The 20,032-nt window shown below is 47.2% G+C and overlaps 1 protein-coding gene across 5 annotated transcripts in view; it reads left to right on the top strand.

The window, feature by feature from the left end:
- Nucleotides 1-16,504, top strand: part of CADM3 (cell adhesion molecule 3) — a 93,282-nt gene extending 76,778 nt beyond the window's left edge. The window contains exons 6-9 of one of the 5 annotated variants that reach the window (XM_088659225.1): nt 2,469-2,559; nt 4,512-4,681; nt 8,170-8,295; nt 9,550-16,504. In XM_088659225.1, the coding sequence (XP_088515351.1) occupies nt 2,469-2,559; nt 4,512-4,681; nt 8,170-8,295; nt 9,550-9,668 (506 nt within the window). In that variant the 3' untranslated portion in view covers nt 9,669-16,504. Of the gene's footprint in view, nt 1-2,468; nt 2,560-4,511; nt 4,682-5,216; nt 5,895-8,169; nt 8,296-9,519 lie in introns of those variants that run through there. The other 4 variants (XM_088659224.1, XM_088659228.1, XM_088659227.1 and 1 more) reach the window with 4 other exon arrangements.
- The last annotated feature ends 3,528 nt before the right edge of the window (nt 16,505-20,032 follow it).

Here is a 20,032-nt window from a genome sequence, read left to right as displayed (position 1 = left end):
GTTCATGGTGAGTTCCAGCACCTCTTTTTTTCTGGGAAAACGGCACTGCTAGAGAGGATTGAAGAGGATAATGAGGGACAAATGCCCTTCTGTAAAAAGGGCCCCTTTTGCAGGCCAGCCAGAAAGGTTATCAGCCCTCCTTGTACCGGGGGTGAAGGGTTACTTAATTGACTGTTGCAGCTCCTGTTAGTGCAGGGAGGGCCACATTCCCCTCTAGGCAACCTTCAAGAAGTCACATGCCAGTGGTGGGCGGGGCCAGAGGGAAAAGTAGGCGGAGCAATGAATTTGTAAGTTCCACCTTTGTACACTATGCTAGTTTCTACACAAACACACCTCTCTGTCTTCCTTCGTGACAAACAAGAGTGCAAGGAAGTGTTCCAGCCAGGATTGTGCCTGGAGAGAGGGGTGCGACCGGGAAGGGAGTGTGGCCTGGGGAGCGTCGCAAGCGCCAGGGGCCACCTCTGGCCCCCAGATCTGAACTTTCCCCTCCTCCCTGTTGTTGTTGTTGTTGTTGTTGTTGTTGTTGTTGTTGTTGTTTTCATATTTTATTGAAAGTATTACAGGGAGTTAAATAGGAAAAGGAAAGGAGAAAAGATAAAATACAATTAAGGTTACAGAGCTATATAATATATATGTAAATGAATACATTTATTGTTTCCCTCAGAAATATTTTGATTCATGGGTCACTGTGGTCCTCTCTGTTAGTGGATATGACTAAGCTTTTATTTGTGTTTTTGAGTGTCTTCGTGGATTTAGGCCCTTGCTAACTCCTCATCTCTGCTTCTGCTGTAAACGCCTTCTTCTCCTTGTAAACGCCTTCTTCTCCTATCTAGCCTTTTGCTCCTCAGATATTCATCTTCTTCTGAAATCTCATGCTCTAGTTATCCATTCTGTTCTTATTATCTTGCTGCTCCATATGCCGGAAAGGCTGTCATGCCGTTGAGGCAACGGGCCTCTTCTTTTTAGAGTGTTAATCAAAACACATTTCTCTCTCTCTCTCAGAACCCTTCCTTCATGGCCATCCATGTATTTCCTCAGTTGGTCTTTGGTGAATTGAGAGCTGCTCTGTTGTGCATGTTAAGAACAGTAGTTTTTTTAAAAAATGTATTGGGGGTCAGTCTGGATGATACCCGGGGTCCCTTCCAGAGCTGTGATCCTGTATCCAGTGATGTTTAGAAACTAGCAGAAGAGTCTGATGAACCAGCCAACCCAGTTCCTTTGTTAAGGTAATGGCTTTGGCTGGCCAGTTAAGTACTGCCATTTACCATATCCAAAGTGGTTGCTCTGTTGCCATAGAGACAAGTGGGTGGTTCTTTTCTCAGCTCACCTGGCTAGATACTGCAGCATCCTGGGATAAATAAATATCATTTTGGTCTTGATATAAGCCGCCCTCAAATATCGTCCGCACTATATGTCTTCTCTATCTATGAAAGCACAACCAGTTGGTTGCACTCAGGTTTAATACAAGCCAGATTTGGGGGATGAAATGCAGCCTTATATTCAAACCAATATGGTAAAAATTATAGGGCAACCGGCTGGTAATGGCTGAGCTAAGGATTTGGAAGTGGTAATGGCAGTGATCCCCTAGGAACAAGGGAAGCTGCCATATAATAAGATAGACGGCTGGTCCCTACAGCTCGATATTGTCTACAACACAGAGGGGGAACCTGTGGCCATCCAGATGTTGAACTGCAACTCCCAGCATCCCTGGCCATGAAGGACCTGGGATAGCTCAGTTGCCAAAGCATGAGCTGCTAAAACTCAGGGTCATGGGAGCCAGTGTGGTGTAGTGGTTAAGAGCGGTAGACTTGTAATCTGGTGAACCGGGTTCGTGTCTCCGCTCCTCCACATGCAGCTGCTGGGTGACCTTGGGCTAGTCACACTTCTTTGAAGTCTCTCAGCCCTACTCACCTCATAGAGTGTTTGTTGTGGGGGAGGAAGGGAAAGGAGAATGTTAGCCGCTTCTTTGAGACTCCTTAGGGTAGTGATAAAGCGGGATATCAAATCCAAACTACTACTACTACTACTCTTCTTCTTCTTCTTCTTCTTCTTCTTCTTCTTCTTCTTCTTCTTCTTCTTCTTCTTCTTCTTCTTCTTCTTCTTCTTCTTCTTCTTCTTCCTCCTCTTCTTCTTTTCAAGCCCCACATTGGGCAAAAGATTCCTGCATTGCAGGGGGTTGGCCTCGATGGCCCTTGTGGTCCGTTGCAACTCTACAACTCTGTGGTTCTTTGATGGTTGCTGGGGGGGGGTCCCATAACATCTGGAGGGCCACAGATTCCCCATCCATGATGACTAGCAGCAGCTCTCCAGGATTTCAGACAAGAGCCCTACCTGGGGATTGAATTTGGGATCCTCTGCATGCAAAGCAGATGCTCCGCCACCAGGTCAAAGGTGGATCTGCAGGCGATTCATGGTTGTGACAATGACAGCAATTTCCCTTCTTCCTTCCTCTGTTTCTCTCTCCCTAGACAAGCCAACAGCTGAAATCAAATCGTATCCTGACAGCCCACGAGAAGGACAAAATCTGAGGCTGCGCTGCGATGGACGAGGCAACCCAATGTTAGTCTCCTTCTCTCCTCTGATGCGTAAACAGCAGGGAGCCTCGCGTGCAGTGAAGGTTGGTCCATTGGGGCCTGTGTGACAGCGCCCCACCAACCTCAGTCTGCTCTGAGCCAGCCCCCACCTGACTCACATCCAGTCCAGGGGGTGGCTTCGCCAGCCAGCTTCCTCCTCCTTAGTCTGCTTTTATAGAACTCAGCACACCCTCCAAGCATCCCTATTTTCCAGGGACAGTCCCGGATTTACAGAAGCTTCTGATTTGATCCCAGAATGTCCCCCTTCTCCTTAGGATGTCCCTATTTTCATCAGAGAAAAGTTGGCAGGTATGCAACCCCCGAGCCAAGGAGATAAATAACTATACAACCTTCACAAGACATTTGAAGGCAACCCTGTATAGGGAGGTTTGTTTAATGTCTTACTATGTTTTCATATATGTTGGAAGCCGCCCAGAGTGGCTGGGGCAACCCAGTCAGGTGGGTGGGGTATAATTATAATTATTGTTGAAGAGGACATCCCTATTTTCATCAGAGAAATGTTGGAGGGTATGACTCAGCAAGAGAAAAGGATTATAGGGGCAAAACTTGGATGACTTGGCTCTGCCTCTCCTTGGCTCTGGCTCCGCCTACTGTTGACCTCTCGGTCATACCAGTCCCAATGGACACTAGCCACTGTTCTTCACTTGATCACGTTATTCCGGCTCACCTCCTAGGTGGTTTAGATCAAGGTGAAATGTGCTCTGCTCACTGGTCATTAAACAATCACTTAAATTTATTTATTTATGGAATTTAATACCCCACCTTTTTGTTTGAGGAGCTCAAAGTGGCATCCATGGTTCTCTCTCTCTCCTCTTTTAATCCCCACAACAACCCTGTGAGGTAGGTTAGGCTGAGAAGCAGTGACTGGCCCAGGTTCACCCAGTCAGCTCCATGGCTGAGTAGAGGATTTGAACCCTGGTCTCCTGGGGCCACTCCAGCATTTGCACCACACTTGCTCTCTAAATGGTCTTATCCTGTGTATAAACAGGTAAAGGGACCCCTGACCATTAGGTCCAGTCGTGACCGACTCTGGGGTTGCGCACCCATCTCGCATTATTGGCCGAGGGAGCCAGTGTATAGCTTCAAGGTCATGTGGCCAGCATGACAAAGCTGCTTCTGGCAAACCAGAGCAGCACATGGAAACGCCGTTTACCTTCCCGCTGTAGCAGTTCCTATTTATCTACTTGCATTTTGACGTGCTTTCGAACTGCTAGGTTGGCAGGCCACCCCATTAACAATGTCCTTTTGATCTTTTTAATGATTCAAAAAATTACTAAAAGGCAAACGAGAAGTTCTAAAATAAAATCATGAAAAAACGACCCCAGCACAAAACTGGATAACTGTACGGAAGCCACCGAGGAGAGCTGAAAACACCAGCAATGTTTAAATTATCTCAAGACGGCTAAGATGGCACTGAAAATGAGGATATCTAGTGAGGCTGTTTCAAAGGGGCATCCCACACTGGGGGAGCTATCTCCGAAAAGGTCCTTTTCTGGGGCCCATTGGGATTGGTGGAGCCAGAGCCAATGGCAGGCAGCACCAACTCAGCCTAGTTTTGTCTCCATCCTCTTCCTGCCTGCTGAGTTTTTCAAGAGCAACCTGGAAACGGAGGAGGAGGAACCTGGCAGGCTGTGCCATCTCCTGATTGGTTGGAAGCAGGAAAGCAGACAGGTGGAGAGCAAACTGTGGTTGGTGGGGCAGTGTCCCATCTGCCCGAATGGACCCGCCTCCACGGCTGGTCACCCGTCGGTCCCAGACAGACCAAGGCAAGAAGAGGCCTTGCTGTTTTGTCGTGTGCATAGAACAGCTTTGTAGACCCCCAATAAACCGGGGCCTCCAGATCATTTAAGGGCGATGTGCAATCTCCCTGATCTCAAGCTCTGCTGACTCTCACCGACTCTCTTCCCTCCCTCACAGCCCTCAGGAATACAAGTGGGAGAAGCAGGGGGTTCAGGCACCCCTAGCCGAGGCCCAAGACAACGTCCTCGTCTTCGACAGCTTGAACAAAAGCGACAGCGGGACCTACATCTGCTATGCCTCAAGCATTATGGGTATCTCCACGGCAATATACAACCTGAATGTTCATGGTGAGCATTGTTTCATGGCGCCCTCTGCTGGTCGGAGGACTACATTCTTTGTGTTTCCCAGGACGGCTGGCCAGGGTGTCAACAGGATGCTGAGCGAAATGGTCTCAGGAGGCTCTTACTATATTTTTGTAATAATACTCTGTTCCTCTCTGATTTGCCTAGAATGGGAAACAGCGTTAAATCATAGAATTGTAGGGTTGGGACCATGAGGGTCATCTAGTCCAACCCCCTGCAATGCAGGAACCTTTCGCCCAATGTGGGGCTTGAACCCAGGACCCTGAGATTAAGAGTCTCATGCTCTACCAAGTGAGCCTAGCTTATATATCTGAGTTTCTAACACTGCCTATGTGTCAGGGGGACCATTTTTTTTTAACTGAACTTTTAAAACTATAAGAAAATGAAACATTTACAGGCAAAATTAGAGAGAGGGAGAGGGGGGTATTGGGGGTGGGGAGAAGTATTATGCAGCATTAATACAAGCATGGGGCATGAATATTCTTGAGATCTAACAACTACTACTACATATTTTGAAAAGAAAATGCCACAGTAATTGCCAACTCCCTGGAAAAGACCCTGACGTTGGGAAAGATTGAGGTCACAAGGAGAAGGGGACAACAGAGGCCAAGATGGTTGGACAGTTTTCTCGAAGCTACAAACATGACTCTAACCAAACTGTGGGAGGCAGTGGAAGACAGGAGTGCCTGGCGTGCTATGGTCCATGGGGTCACTAAGAATTGGACATGACTAAATGACTAAACAACAACAACAATTGCCCAACATGTTGAATTTGAAGGGAATCAAACAAAAATGTTAATCTTAATTCCCTTGCTGTCTTATCTTGTACACACCATATGAATAGCGCATACCATGATAAGATAAATATAAAGCATGAGTGTGTTGCATCTCGTGTGTGTGTGTGTGTGTGTGTGTGTGTGTGTGTGTGTGTGTGTACACACATACACATATGATTTGACATTATATAATCTCGAAATAAGCTTCATTAAAAATTTACCAGAAACAATGCAATGGCCATTAAAAATTAATCTGGACCAATGCAAAAGTACCTAATAAAATAACTAAACTGCAACAGTTGAATCTGTTTGTAAGTTTCCTTAAAAGGCAGGAAAGCCTGATTCCTCGGAGGAAGGTGGGATACATAAAAAGTCTGTTGAAATGCACTATTGGTGGGGGGGGGGTATGAGACAAGCCTTTTTTATTTTTTGGAGCAAAGGGATTTGTGCATCTGGCATGTTTGTTTAGTGCCTCGACCAATTTTGCTGCATGCAACAATAACCGCTTGAGAGTGTGGCATCAGTAAGAAGGCCAAAAGCAGTTGTGTTCCCGAGGATGCATCAATCAAATGCTCTCTGAAATGTGTGTGTGTGTGATTTTTCTCCCTAAACGATTCCTGCACTATCAGACTCTGAACTGATTGCAGACTTCTCAGCAGCCCCAGCCCTGGTGTAGCATGGTGGCTAAATGGCTGCGCTAAGAATCAGGAAGTCCCTGGTTCAAATCCTGCTGTGGTAGCTTAAGGCAAGGTGCATCCATTCGGACTCAGTCTCCCCATCTGCGTTATGGGCGGGGATCATAATGCTGACCCACCTTATAGGATTGTTGTCAGGAAGATGGCATGATTTCCGTGTGCGAAGTGCTTTGAACACATGGAAGCACCATACTGTGCTGGCCCCCACATGCTGGGGCCAAATGTACTTTCTTTGCCTTGCCGGCACCTGCCTGCTCACCCCACAGTTAGTCCTCCACCTTTAAAGGTCCACCGATTATGTCGCCATAGCAACCACTTAACCCCTTCACTCAGGCTGCTGTGTTGAGTGAGCATCTTCATTCCCAAATAATCCCCCCATGGGTTCTGGATGGACACTTGATTGGCAGGAGTGCGGGGGGCGGGGAGAAGCCACCAGGGAGCCACCTGCTGAGGCATCTCGGCAGAGGATTTAGCTGTCTTATATTTGGGTCCATGGCCTGGCCTATCTTGCATCCATCCATATCTCGCATGGCTGATTTTCCAGATTCAGGAATAAGAATGGCTTTGCTAACACTTGGATCACTTTATTGCTCTCTCCTACAGGATGTTTGGTTGCTGCAGAAATAGTCATAGTTATTTACTTATTTATCATTGTTACTAGTACTACTTTATCTGGGCAATTTATATACTACTGGCTACTGCAGAAATATCACAAGTCATTGTTTTTTTTATCAGAGTTATTTTAGGGAATTTATATACTGCTTGCTATAGAAATATCACAAACTATTGTTGCTTATGTATTGTATATATTTATTTTATTAAATTTGTATACCGCCCTTCGTCACAAGATCTCAGGGCACTTCACAGAATAAAATACAAGATAAAGAATTAAAGCAAAAACAACAGAACAATACTCCTCTGCTCCCATTTAAAAGCCTGTGGGATATTAATAATAAATTAATAATAAATTATTATTATTAACTATTTTACTTTTAGAAGACAAGTGAAGGCGGCCCTGTTTAGGGAAGTTTTTAATGTTTGATGCTGTACTGTTTTTAATATTCGGTTGGAAGCCGCCCAGAGTGGCTGGGGAAACCCAGCAAGATGGGCAGGGTATAAATAATAAATTATTATTATTGTTGTTGTTGTTGTTGTTATCAGCCAAAGGCCTGGTTGAAGAGGAATATTTTCACCTGGCGCCTAAAAATATATAATGGAGCTGCCTGGTGGGCCTCCCAGGCGAGAGCATTCCACAAATGGGGAGCCACTATAGGAAAGGCCCGTTCTCATGTTGCCACCCTCCAGACCTCACCTTCTTTAAGTACAAGCCCACCACAAACAAGGCATTTTGGCAGAGCCTGCTGTTTTCATGTACTTGGGAGAAAACAGAGACCTATTCCTATGTGGGGCCTATTATTCAACTACAGCCTTCAGTTGCCCTTCAACATGGTAATGATAAGTAAGAGGGGAAAAAACCATTAGTAATGATAAGTAAGAGAAAAAAACATTTGAGCGGAACGTCCGATCAAAACCATGCAAAAGCTTCAAGGTTATATGTAACCTTCAAGGTTATACGTAACTTCATGGCTGAGTGGAGATTCGAACCCTTCTCTCCCAAGTCCTAGTCTTATGCGCTAAACCACCACACTGACACTAATTGCATTGCATTGGTGTCTCATTTTTTAACCCCCACAAAAGTTACTGCATGCAATACTGTATCTCTGGTGTTAAAGAGGTGCGTCTTCAGCCTCAGACAGAAACTATGTAATGAAGGTATGGAGGGCAGGGAGTTTCACTGTGGCCAGCATGGCAAATATTTCATCTTCCCCTCTGTATATTCTGCTTCCTTCCTTCCTTCCTCCCGGCCTCATCCTTCTCCCTCTTCTGCCTCGGCTGCTCTGGTTTGGGTGCTTAGAAGGAAAAGCCACTCCGTGAGATGTGTGGATTTTCTTGGGTGCTTCTCTGCTAATCCCCCAACTTTTTCTTCTTTCCCTCTGGATAGATGCAAGCCCAATGACCCACAGTGGGAGCACGTACCACGCCATCATTGGGGGAATAGTGGCTGTCATTGTCTTCCTGCTCCTTATCCTCCTCATCGTTCTGGGACACTACCTGATCCGGCACAAAGGTAGATTTCCATGCAAACCTGCACAAATGTTTTCTGCGTCTTGCAAACCAGGGCTGGGTAGACCGCAGGGGTTGAATGCGGCCCTCCAGGCATCTCTTATCTGGCCCTCGGGACTCCACATACCCTTCTCCAGCTGCATCCACACTCTGCTCAGGCTGCTCCCCTCGCCAGCCCTGCTTCACGCCTTCTTTGAGGGGTTTTGGAAATGTCTGAAATGTTGGCCTGGATAGGCGATTGAGAGGTGTGTTTGTTGGTGCAGAAACTAACCTACAGTAAAGGTAAAGGGACCCCTGACCATTAGGTCCAGTCGTGACCGACTCTGGGGTTGCGGCGCTCATCTCGCGTTATTGGCCGAGGGAGCCGGCATACAGCTTCCAGGTCATGTGGCCAGCATGACAAAGCCGCTTCTGGCGAACCAGAGCAGCACACGGAAACACCATTTACCTTCCCGCTGTAGCGGTACCTATTTATCTACTTGCACTTTGACGTGCTTTCGAACTGCTAGGTTGGCAGGAGCTGGGACCGAGCAACGGGAGCTCACCCCGTCGCAGGGATTCGAACCACCGACCTTCTGATCGGCAAGCCCTAGGCTCTGTGGTTTAACCCACAGCGCCACCTGCGTCCCTTAACCTTACAGTACAAAGATTTTTAAAAATTGCATTCATTGCTCCACCCGCTTTTGCCTCTGGCCCCGCCCACCCGTTGCATGTGGCCCTCAAAGAGTTGTCCAGAAGGCAACGTGGCCCTTGGGCTCCAGCTCTAGCTGGAGATATTGCAAAAGGGGGCGTTGAACGTGGGCGTAGCCAGGATTTATGTTGGGGCAGCAAGACACCCACCTGTCCTGTTCCAGAACCGAGCTACCTGCAACGCGATTGGTTAGTTCATGGAAACCACGCCTATCACTCTGTCAGGTCACTAGAATGGGCCACAACATCCTCACAGTGACCTCAGCGAGCATTTCCATTTCAAATATTGTGATCATTTCTAATTTGGGTTAAGTATTTTTTTATTTACTTACTTGATTTAGGGGGGCAGCTGCTGCCCCTGACTATGTCCATAGTGTTGAACCTCTGATCTTCTGCATGTAAGCCATGTCTTTTGGAGGCATCATTGGGTGAACCCAAGTCCCATGTTCCCTCGTGATGGTACAGACCCTTCCCAATTTACTTAGCCATCCAAAATAAGCTCCACTGTTGCTCCAAGCCAAATGACCCCCTCTGGTAGCTTCCTCTCTTTCTCTGTGTCCCTATGCAGGTACCTATCTGACCCACGAGGCCAAAGGCTCGGACGACGCCCCAGACGCAGACACAGCCATTATCAACGCCGAGGGCGGTCAAACTGGTGGGGATGACAAGAAGGAGTATTTCATCTGAGTGGGGAGGGTGGGGCCTGGCGGCCGGGCAGCAGGGGGGAGGAGGAGGAGGAGGAGGAAGTGGCGGATCGGAACCCAACCTCGACTGAATGACAACAGAACCCACCCAACCAATATGTCAAAGGAATTTCTCTCGCGCCCAGGAAGGAATGGACGGACAGACAGAGGGATGGTGGTGGGGGACCGAGATCGGCGATGGGACAGAGGAGGAACGAGAGAGAGAAAGAAGATCAGCTTGGCTCACAATGCTTCTTTGAACTTGTATAAAACATTGTTACTAAACGGGGGGGGACACGCACCCGAACATTGAGAACCCCTCAAAACCCCTTGTTCCTGCTTGCTTGTACCTACATATCCGCGGCTGCCAAAATCGCACTAAACACAGACCTGGAGAGTGAGTGATGATACCTTTCTTTCTTCCTTCCTTCCTCCCTTCCCTCCCTTCTTCGTTCCTTCCTTCCTTCCTTCTTTCCCTCCCTTCTTCCTTCCTTACTTCCGGCTCCTTTTGAGGCTGTTTTATCTTCTTTTTCGATGGCGTACTCTTGTTTTTGACTCTTTTTTTCTTTTTTTTTACAAAAAAAGAGAAAAACCTCTGTTCTCGTTCCCTTATGTTTGGAATGTCTTGAAGTGGGGGCACTGTAGGGGTTTGTTGGGGGGGGTTCGGATGGTGTATCTCTTGCTTTCCTTTAGAGTTGTTCTGCTTTTTCTGTTTTGACGTCGAAGGATCAAATCCGCTTGTGTTTGGGGTGGGGAGAACTGAAGCCGTGGGGGCATTGGAAAGGATATCCCTTAATCTTGCATCTTAGGGGTCAAGCAAGGCGGGCTGAACTCTGAGCAAGGGAGTGCTGGGCTTATCAAAATTGGGGCGCTGGCTCTAGGGCCTTGAAAGCCCCCCAAGCAAAGCCCCCGCTTTCCTACTGGAAGAGGAGGGGGGGACACAGCAAAGGGAATTTCCCTCCATGCCGCCTCCAACTTCCTCAGGCCTTCCTCTGTGATGGTCTTCTTTCAGGAAGGTTTTGGGAGCCGGGCTGATGAAGGACAGGCTCAAATTTGGGGGGACAGGTTCGCTATGAAAAGCTCTGCCGATTTTATCCTTCGACGAGATTTTGTTCCTCCGGTTGCGTCTCTTTGTTTCGAGAGGAGAATGTCGTTGTGTGGTCCGTGTACCAAGGGATGCCAGCTAGCTGGTTGCAGTCCCGACCCAAACCCATGGCAAAAAACAGAAGAAAGGGGGAGTTTGCTTTGAGACTCCCCTGGTGTCCTTTCTGCTTCCCAGTCACAGGGGGGCGGGTTCGAGAGCCAGATGCCTCTAAGGGGGGGCCGCTCAAAGAGAAAAGACTCCCATCGCTGGGGTTTTCTCTTGATTCGGAGCCCCAGTTTCTCAGTGCAAAAGGGTACCCGCTACCCTCCTGTGTCTTCCTTGGGTTAGAGAGGAAGCAAGGCATTCCAGGGGGGTGCCCCATAGCTCAAGGGCAGCTCCCAATGCCATCAACCCATTGGTGGGGAGAGTTGAATGAGCAAGATTTATTAAGTGATGCAATTACAGTTCCCCAATCTCCAGGGGAGCATCAGCTGTGGATATTTCAACGTGCACACAAATACACGCCCTGCCAAATGAATTCAAGCCTGGATCCAACACTGCAATCGGAAACAGTGTTTCTTCCTCACAGGCATACATCTGAAAGTTGCACTCATTGCAAATGATTCAGATGCCCTGTTCACCACCGCCACAGAGAGATAAACTAATGCCTTTCCACTATCAATAAAAACTGGGGGGGGGGTCCCACCACTGTCCCCAACCCACCCCCCAAATCATGGAATCTTGCTTTGTGATCTCTAAAAGAACAACCGCCTCTGGTTCTTCCTTCCACTTTGCCTTCTGTCACAAAAGCCTCTCCTCCCTCCCAACTCACACACACACAGAGACACGATTGCCACACACAACTACTGCCATGGTTTTTTGAGATTTCCTCAGAAACCTCAGGGAGGGCCAGAAATTTGATGGATTGTAAAATGAAACAAAAGCAGGCTTTGAGGGGAGGGCAGTTGTTCTTGCCATGAAAATGGTAGGCCTTTCGAGTTTTAAGGTGCCTGCTTTTTTCTTTTTTCTTCTTTTGAAATAGTGTAGCGGCTGAACACTTAACACAACAATGGGCATAGATAGGTGAAATCTTTTGCCCTAGCTCTGTGAGTTCACATCTGTCTATTTTTCAAAGTATTTAGTGCAATGAACATGCATGCAGAGGGCATGTCCCAGCGATGGCTTCTTTTGCTGCTTGTTTTGTAGTTCTGTGACGTTCACACAGCACATCTCAAACACAGAGCCAAACGCCGCTTTCCAGCTTGCAATGTCGTGTCTTGAAGATACTGTGTTGCTCCAGGTTTCACCTAAGATAGGCTAAGTGGCTGGTGATTGTCCTTGGCAACTGGGCAGGCTGGAGAAAGGGGCTTCTGAGCATGTGCAGAGAACTTTCTGTTGTCAGAGTCGTTGCAGACATTCCTGGGAACTGCAACTCTTCCGGTGGAGCGAGCATATGAGTTAGCTTGGCAATATTGACTGGCAACATACTCAGGACAAACCAAATGCAGCGGAACTTCTGGCATGGTGTAGCGATGATGGCAGTGAAAGAGGGGATTAGAAAAAAAAAATCAAGGAGGATAAAAACAAGCAATGGGTACCAGTCCTGATGACTATAGGCTACTCCTAGGATCGGAGTCAGTGTTGGTTGGGAGCAGCAGCAAGAGAGAGCTGTTGACCTCATGACCCACTTTTGGCCATCCTAAGACACCTGGTTGGCCACTGTAGGGACAGATTTCTGGACTAGATGCACACCTGGCCTGACTCAAGAGGGCTCCTCTTTTGTTCTTACTGGCCACAGAGGTTAGGAATGGATCCTTCATCTTTGGATGCAGGCTACCTCTAAATATCCATTTGCTGGGGATCTGTGGCAAATGAGGGTTGCTGCCTTCAAGCCCTGGTGGTTGATGGTGGGCTTCTCAGACTGAGGCACCTGATTGGCCACTGCGGCAAACAGGAAACAGAAACTAGAGGATGCTGGAGCTGATGGACCCAGTGGTCAGTTTGAGGAGAGTTCTGTTGTCAGGTGTAAAGAGGTCAGCAGGTTGGCCCAGATCCTGCTCTGGCTGAGGGTCCCTTGAAGTCAGAACTAGCATCTCAGGCAGTTTGGTCTTGGGCAGCAATGGGATCCTTTCACCCTATGGGCCTATTTATTATTATTATTATTATTATTATTATTATTATTATTATTATTAAAGGTTTTCTTGATTTACAGAAATATATGCAATGTCTCTCATAACATTTTTACTAATCAGTTTCATTTGTTGAGACATTGGGAAGAAAGAGGGGGGTAGAAGTAGATGGGGGGAGGGGAGAACGGGCCTATTTGAGTTTGCAAGCATTCTTCATTTTGCCTGCAAGGCTGTTCTGACCAGACTAAGCCTACCCATCCTCATAGCTGTCAAGTTTTGCCTTTTCTCGCGAGGAAGCCTATTCAGCATAAGGGAATTTCCCTTTTAAAAAAATGAGAACTTGACAGCTATGCCCATCCTACACCTGATGTCAGGTTTTGGACAGGTAAAGATGGGCCTGGTCCAAGAAGGAGGCGGGGAATTTATGCTATGGGCTGTGTTTTGAAAACCCTGGCAACCAGCTGATCACCGGGGCTTCAAAGCACCCTGGTCACCAGTGCTTGCAGCGAGAGCTGTGTGCGATCCTCTGACGTTGCCAGCGATCAGCTGGTTGCATTTGCGCTTACATGGTTTGATTTCAAAACCCTGCAGACAGAAATGGGTCTCACCTGTGATGTCAGGTGTGGTAAACTTGGCCTGTGGCAGGGAAGGTAGGTAAAGAGCTGGATCCAGTTCCCTACTCCGCTGTTGTAGGAGAACCTTCTTAAGTGCCTATGGAAAGTGGGGCTCAGGGAGAAGGAAGGCAGGAGGGTGGAAGGCTAAGCAAACTTTATCAGCTGATTGTTGCAGGCTTAAAGAAAACCACACATTGCTCTGCAAGCGCTGGTGGGTGCTTTGAAGCACCGGCAATCAGCTGATCATCAGGACTTCAAAGCACAGTCCACAGCACAACCTCCCCCCACCTTTTATGGACCACGTCCACCTTCACCTGTTCAAAAGCTGACATCAGGTGGGAACTTCCCAGGGTTCCTGCGGTGAATCATAGAATCACAGGCCTGTAGAGTTGGAAGGGTCACCCAGTTCAACCTCCTGCAAGTGCATTACTTTGAAATGGTGAGAATCTTGCTCCTGCCTCGGCCAGTCTCTGAACTGATTGGAAATTTGATGGAAGTGTTGGCTCTTTGATTTGATCAAGCAAATGACTGATACCTCCCTACCTCCGCTCCGACGGACCCCAGCCATGGACGGATCCCTGCAGATGTTGTTGGACTCCCAGTTCCCATCAGCCCCAGCCAGCAGGGAATGATGGGAGCAGGAGTTCAACAACATCCAGAGAGCCATAGTGCGCTGTGGGATCTCCCCTGCTCCCTTCTTTCGCCTGGTGACTGAACAGATTATCAGCACCTCTGCAGATGGAATCAAGGCTGTATCAATGTCAGTCAGTGGCCTCCAGCAAGCCCACAAGACAGCAGACTCCCCTCCGTTGTTCCCTCTCTTCCCCTAATCTGCTCTTTAGAGCTAGACTGCCCCTGGACATGGAGGTTCTAACACAAGGTCTGCCTTTCTATAACTGCTGGGCATCTTGAGTTCTCAGCACGGGGTGGGATCTATTTATTCATTCATTTATTTATTTGGGGTTGCAGCCGATGTTTGTCCTACTCAGAGGAGACCCATGGAAATTAATGGACACGGCTAACTTAAGCCCATCAATTTCAAACGGGTCTATGCTAGACAATATTTAGTTGGATATCACCCTGTAGATCATGGATTAGGTTGGATTCCCATGTGGTTGATCCATGTGAGAAGATTTGTCCGGCTGGGGGAAATCTGCCTTGTGCACGTGAGAAGGAGAACAGAGTAACTAACCTGACCAAGTCAGCCCATTGATGCATCTAACCAGGGCCGTCTCAAGCCGGTCAGGCGCCCTGGCGCGGAGATCACTCCGGCGCCCCCGTCCTGGTGGGCGGGCGCAGCACGCAGCGCCCTCCTACCGGCCCCGCGCCCTGGCACCCCGCGCCACCGAGACTACCCCTAGAGCCGGGTCTGCATCTAACTCAGTGCTGTCTATACTGACTAGCAGCAGCAGCAGCAGCTAGCTCTCTGGGATTAAAGATAGGTATGTCTCTCCCAGCCCAGCCTGGAGATTGAACTGGGGACATTGTGATTGCAAAGCAAATGCTCTGCCCCTGAGCTGCGGCCATTTTCCAAATAAGATTCTAGTCCTCGCGTTTCCAGAGAAAGGACTGTATTAAATAGAAACATGGGAAGCTGCCTTATACTGGCTTCATCAAGCTCAGTATTGCCTACACCAGGGGTCAGCAAACTTTTTCAGCAGGGGGCCGGTTCACTGTCCCTCAGACCTTGTGGGGGCCCAGACTATATTTTTTGGGGGGAGAGAATGAATTCCTATGCCCCACAAATAACCCAGAGATGCATTTAAAATAAAAGGACACATTCTATTCATGTAAAAACACCAGGCAGGCCCCACAAATAACCCAGAGATGCATTTTAAATAAAAGGACACATTCTACTCATGTAAAAACATGCTGATTCCCGGATCGTCCGTGGGCCGGATTGAGAAGGCGATTGGGCCGCATCTGGCCCCCAGGCCCTAGTTTGGGGACCCCTGGCCTACACAGACTGGCAGGGTTTCAGAGGGGATATTCTGAGCCCCACCTGGAGATGCTGTGGGTGTTTGAGCCTGGGGCAAGGCATGTGCTGTAGCAATGAGCTGTGATGGAGAGAAAGAGAGAGAGAAGGAATTTTATCTCTCTGTGTGTAAGAGAGAGAGAGAGAGAGAGAGAGAGAGAGAGAGATGGGGCTCTTACTGCACTAATTAAAGGTGATATCTTCAGCTCAGCAGGGTTAACAACAGTTTTAAAGCCCGTGTTGTCTCTTCCAGCACGAAACAATTACTTGTCGTTTGAAGCTTTGCCTGCCAACATGCATGTTGACAAAACCTTTAGCATTTTTTCCCTTTTAACCTGCCACTTGGCAAGCAGTCACCTCCTTTGAACTGACAACAGAGTCATGCCTTCACGTTTAACCCTCCAATGTTCTTTTCTGTCCCCTTCCAATTCCCCTGGGTGACTAAGCTGCCTCGATTTCTGTCCTCCTGCCAGGCAAACTGGAATATTATTTCAACAAAGCCTCGGTGACTCGACAGCCCCTCGTGCACCATTTATAATGGGATGCATGGACACCGTGTCTATTAGTTTCCATGGGTCTACTCTGAGTAAGATTGGAGGCACCCTGTTGTTGCTGCTGCTTTATAATGCAACAGCATTTGTCAAGCTGGTGCCCTGCAGATGTTTTGAACTGGGGCTGATGGGAGTTGTAGTTGAAAGTATCTGGAGAGCACCAGCTTGGCAAAGCTTGTTTTGATAAGACCGACCTGCCAAGGGAGGTTTGTCTCAGGCAGGTCTTTGTAACAGGTGGCAAAAGACTGTTCCCAAAATGAACAGAAATATTTTTGTTAGGAGCGTTCAAATGAAAAGTGTGCTGTCTAAACTTTTAAAACACACAGGTGCCTTGTGTTTCTTTTAAATAGAAAACATTGGAATGAGCCAATGAAAAGAAACCGGGCAGGTAACTCCTGTTGTATAAACCTTTCTATAACTGCACTCATATGAACTAGTACTAAGGTTATTTCAGATTTGTAAATATATAGCTTCTGGGGAACTGTGATGCTGTGGAATTCATTTGTCCTGCCCTGCAAGAAACAAAGGTTCTAATCCATGCAGCAGCTACAGGAGTGAACTGAAATACAAAACTGACATGTGATCATAGCACAGAGTCATATAATTGTAGAGTTGGAAGGGACCAACCCCGTTCAATGAAGGAATCGCAGCTAAAGGACCCCTGACAGCCAACCTCTGTTTATAAACCTCCCATGAGAGAGAGTCCGCCACCTTCCGAGGGAGTCTCTTCCACTGTCAAACAGCTCTTACCTTCAGAAAGTTCTTCCTGATGTTTCGTTGGAATCTCCTTTCTTGCCATTTGAATCCATTGGTTTTAGTCCTAATACCCTCTGGAAGAGCAGAAAACAAGCTTGCTCCATCTTCCATTTGACAGCCCTTCAGATATCGTATCACCTATCGTATCAGTCTTCTCCAGGCTAAACATTGCCCAACTCCCTCAACCATTCCTCATAAGGCTTGCTTTCCAAACCCTTGATTATCTTGGTCCCCCTCCTCTGCACACATTCCAGCTTGTCAATATCCTTCTTAAACTGTGCTGACCAGAACTGGGCATAATACTCCCGAAGGGGTCTGACCAATGGAGAACAACAAAGTTGTCCTATTATTTCCCTTGATGTGGGCAGTGGGGTAATGCTTGTTCTTTCTTCAGACGTTTTAATCACTTAGGAAGCTGCCTTATACAGAGTCAGACCATTGGTCCACCTATCTCTGTTAGCCTAGAGCAGGCATCCCCAAACTTCGACCCTCCAGATGTTTTGGACTACAATTCCCATCTTCCCCGACCACTGGTCCCATTAGCTAGGGATCATGGGAGTTGTAGGCCAAAACATCTGGGGGGGGGGCGCAGTTTGGGGATGCCTGGCCTAGAGGCATTCCTAGGCAATCTCTGAGATGCCAGAGATTGAACCAGGCCCTTCCTCAAATCACTGTACAGAAATATTTATTGGTGAAAAGGAGGGCATATAGATAATAAGTTTGGTTGTTCTCGCCAAGGGTGCAGCAACAACTTAAAAGTGCCCTGGCTATGGCTAACCTTACTTTTTATTATTATGATTTATCACATTTTTATTCCCCCAAGGAACTCAAGACTTGATGCATTCCTCCCCCACCCCATTTATTTCCTCACAAGAACTCTGTGAGGTGTGATAGGCCTTACTATTCCATTCACAGGAGAATATATATATATATAATCAAAAGAAAGACATGCCAATATTGTCTCTGTTTTGACATATCATTCAAACACAGGGACGAGATCGTTCCTTAGAGACAAGCCGTTAAATTGCAAACCTACAAAGATTTATTGACCATTTTATTAGCTGAGCGTGGAAAGATTCAGCTCAATGGTGTTTCCCAGCCTGTTGTCCAATAACTTTAAAAAAATTATGTTGGTGTCATTTTTTGAGTTACACAATTCATTCTCCAGGAGCTGAAATGGATTTGCCCACCTTCAAATAATCTTGTGTCGAATATTCACTGGATATTCTCTGAATATTCACCAAATACCGGCCTTGACACCTGACAAGATTTGAGGGGGTCTCTCCTGCTGTCTCCCAAGGCTAGGAGACCTGTGGCCTTCCCGATGTTGCTGGTCTACAACTCTCATCGTCCCTGACCATTGACCATGCTGGGTGGAGCTGATGAGAGCCAGAGGTCAACAACATCTGGAGGACCAAAGGTCCCCCATTCCTGATCTACCTAACCTACTTTCTCCAGTTCCCAGCATGCACTCTGACACACCCTTAAAGCCCAAGATTCCACCATATGCTAGGATCACACCTAGAAACAGAATGTGGGCAGAGCTATGCAGATTTGAGGGCAGGGCTAAGCCATCTGAGAGGTGGGGCTATTCAGATCAGGGGTGTGGCATTCAGTGGTTTCCATCCACCAGCCAGATACATCTGTATCTGGTTTGCTTTGGAGAAACTGGACAGGCATTTTACATATGGCGGAAGTTTCTTTTTGAGTCCCCATCTGCTTATCCCCCTGAACATTTTCTTCAGCTTCATACTTAGTTCCGGAGTATATAAAATCATTTCTTTTATAATCCAGTTCCTAAATCCTTTCCCTTTGTTATATGTTGGGTGTGGCCAAGAAATGGAGCCAGAGAGGAGCCGTTCAGATTTTAAAAAATGGAGCTATTATGTAGATCAGGGATGGGGAAATTCAGTCCTGTTGGCCTGATTAGCAATGCCATTTGGGGAAATCCAAAACCAGCTGCAGAGGCTGATTTAGGGCAGTGTGACCAGTTCTACCGCTAGGGTTGCCAGACTCAATAGAGGACAGGACTTCTGTGCCTTTAATTGCCCTGCTCTCTTTTGAGTCTGGAAACCTTAAGGAGAAACCAGCAGACCCTTTGCTTGGAAATTAAACAAAGGGTCTGCTGGTTTCTCTTTAAGGTTTCCAGACTCAAAAGAGAGCAGGGCAATTAAAGGCACAGAAGTCCTGCTCTCTATTGAATCTGGCAACCCTATCTACTGCACTGGGCACTGAGCTTGGGGGATGTCACAAGGATGACATAGTGAATTGAGCAGAATGGAAGGTGAGAGGTGGAAGTGCCAGATTTTGGCATCGCACAGGTCACTGCTGAAATTTGACAGACCAAAGTTCGCTCCTGCCAGCTGTCAGCAGGGATAGGATAAATTTGGTTCAATTAGCATTTAAGGGGAACCTACCTAATTCGCATAATACATTCACATAATGCAGAAACTGAAAAATAGCCATCCTTTGATATTCACACTTCTCTGAATTTTTGCAGCGCAGTTTTCTGGCCAAGTACTGTGTGCAAAATGCACATATATTAGTGAAAATAATATACCAAATGCATACTATTAGAGAACTTTGCTTTACAAAAATGTGCCTGTTGTTTAAAATTGCATACAAACGTATATATTAGGGAGAAATTGCATTAAAATGCTGTTAAATTTTCAGGAGGACCTTTTCAATTAAAAAAAAGTTGCAAAGTGATGTGGAAATATGGAAAACTGAACTTAAGATCAGGAAAATGAGAAACTGTGGGCTTACCCACACTTTCTCTTTTGCTCTGCTTTCCCTGGGGAATACTGCTCTTTAGCACTCAATCAGAGCAAATGGCAATTTGGGTTTTCTCCTAATTGATGTCTGCTCCGATTTAGAGCTGAAGAGTGGGTTTTCCCTGGGAGAGGAGCAGAGCAAGGAGGAAACTGCTCAGACTCTGTGCTTTCTAGGTACGGGACAAGCAAAAGTGTGGATGAGATCTGAGAGAAACCAGAATTGACAGATTCACCCATCGCTACCTGTCAGATATCTGTCATCTTATGATGCCAGGCACAAAGATCTGTTATCTCTGATCTTAGCACTAAGCACCATAGCACTAGGATCAGAGATAAGCTTCTGCCTGCTCTTTGACAGTATTTCTTTTTCTGAAGGGCCGCCTTCAGATGTCTTCTAAAAGTCAAATAGTTGTTTATTTCCTTGACATCTGGTGGGAGGGTGTTCCACAGGGCAGGCGCCACTACCGAGAAGGCCCTCTGCCTGG

Source organism: Zootoca vivipara, chromosome 16 (assembly GCF_965207765.1).
Source record: "Zootoca vivipara chromosome 16, rZooViv2.hap1.1, whole genome shotgun sequence".
NCBI lineage: Eukaryota > Metazoa > Chordata > Lepidosauria > Squamata > Lacertidae > Zootoca > Zootoca vivipara.
This window is presented reverse-complemented; position numbering and strand designations above follow the sequence as displayed.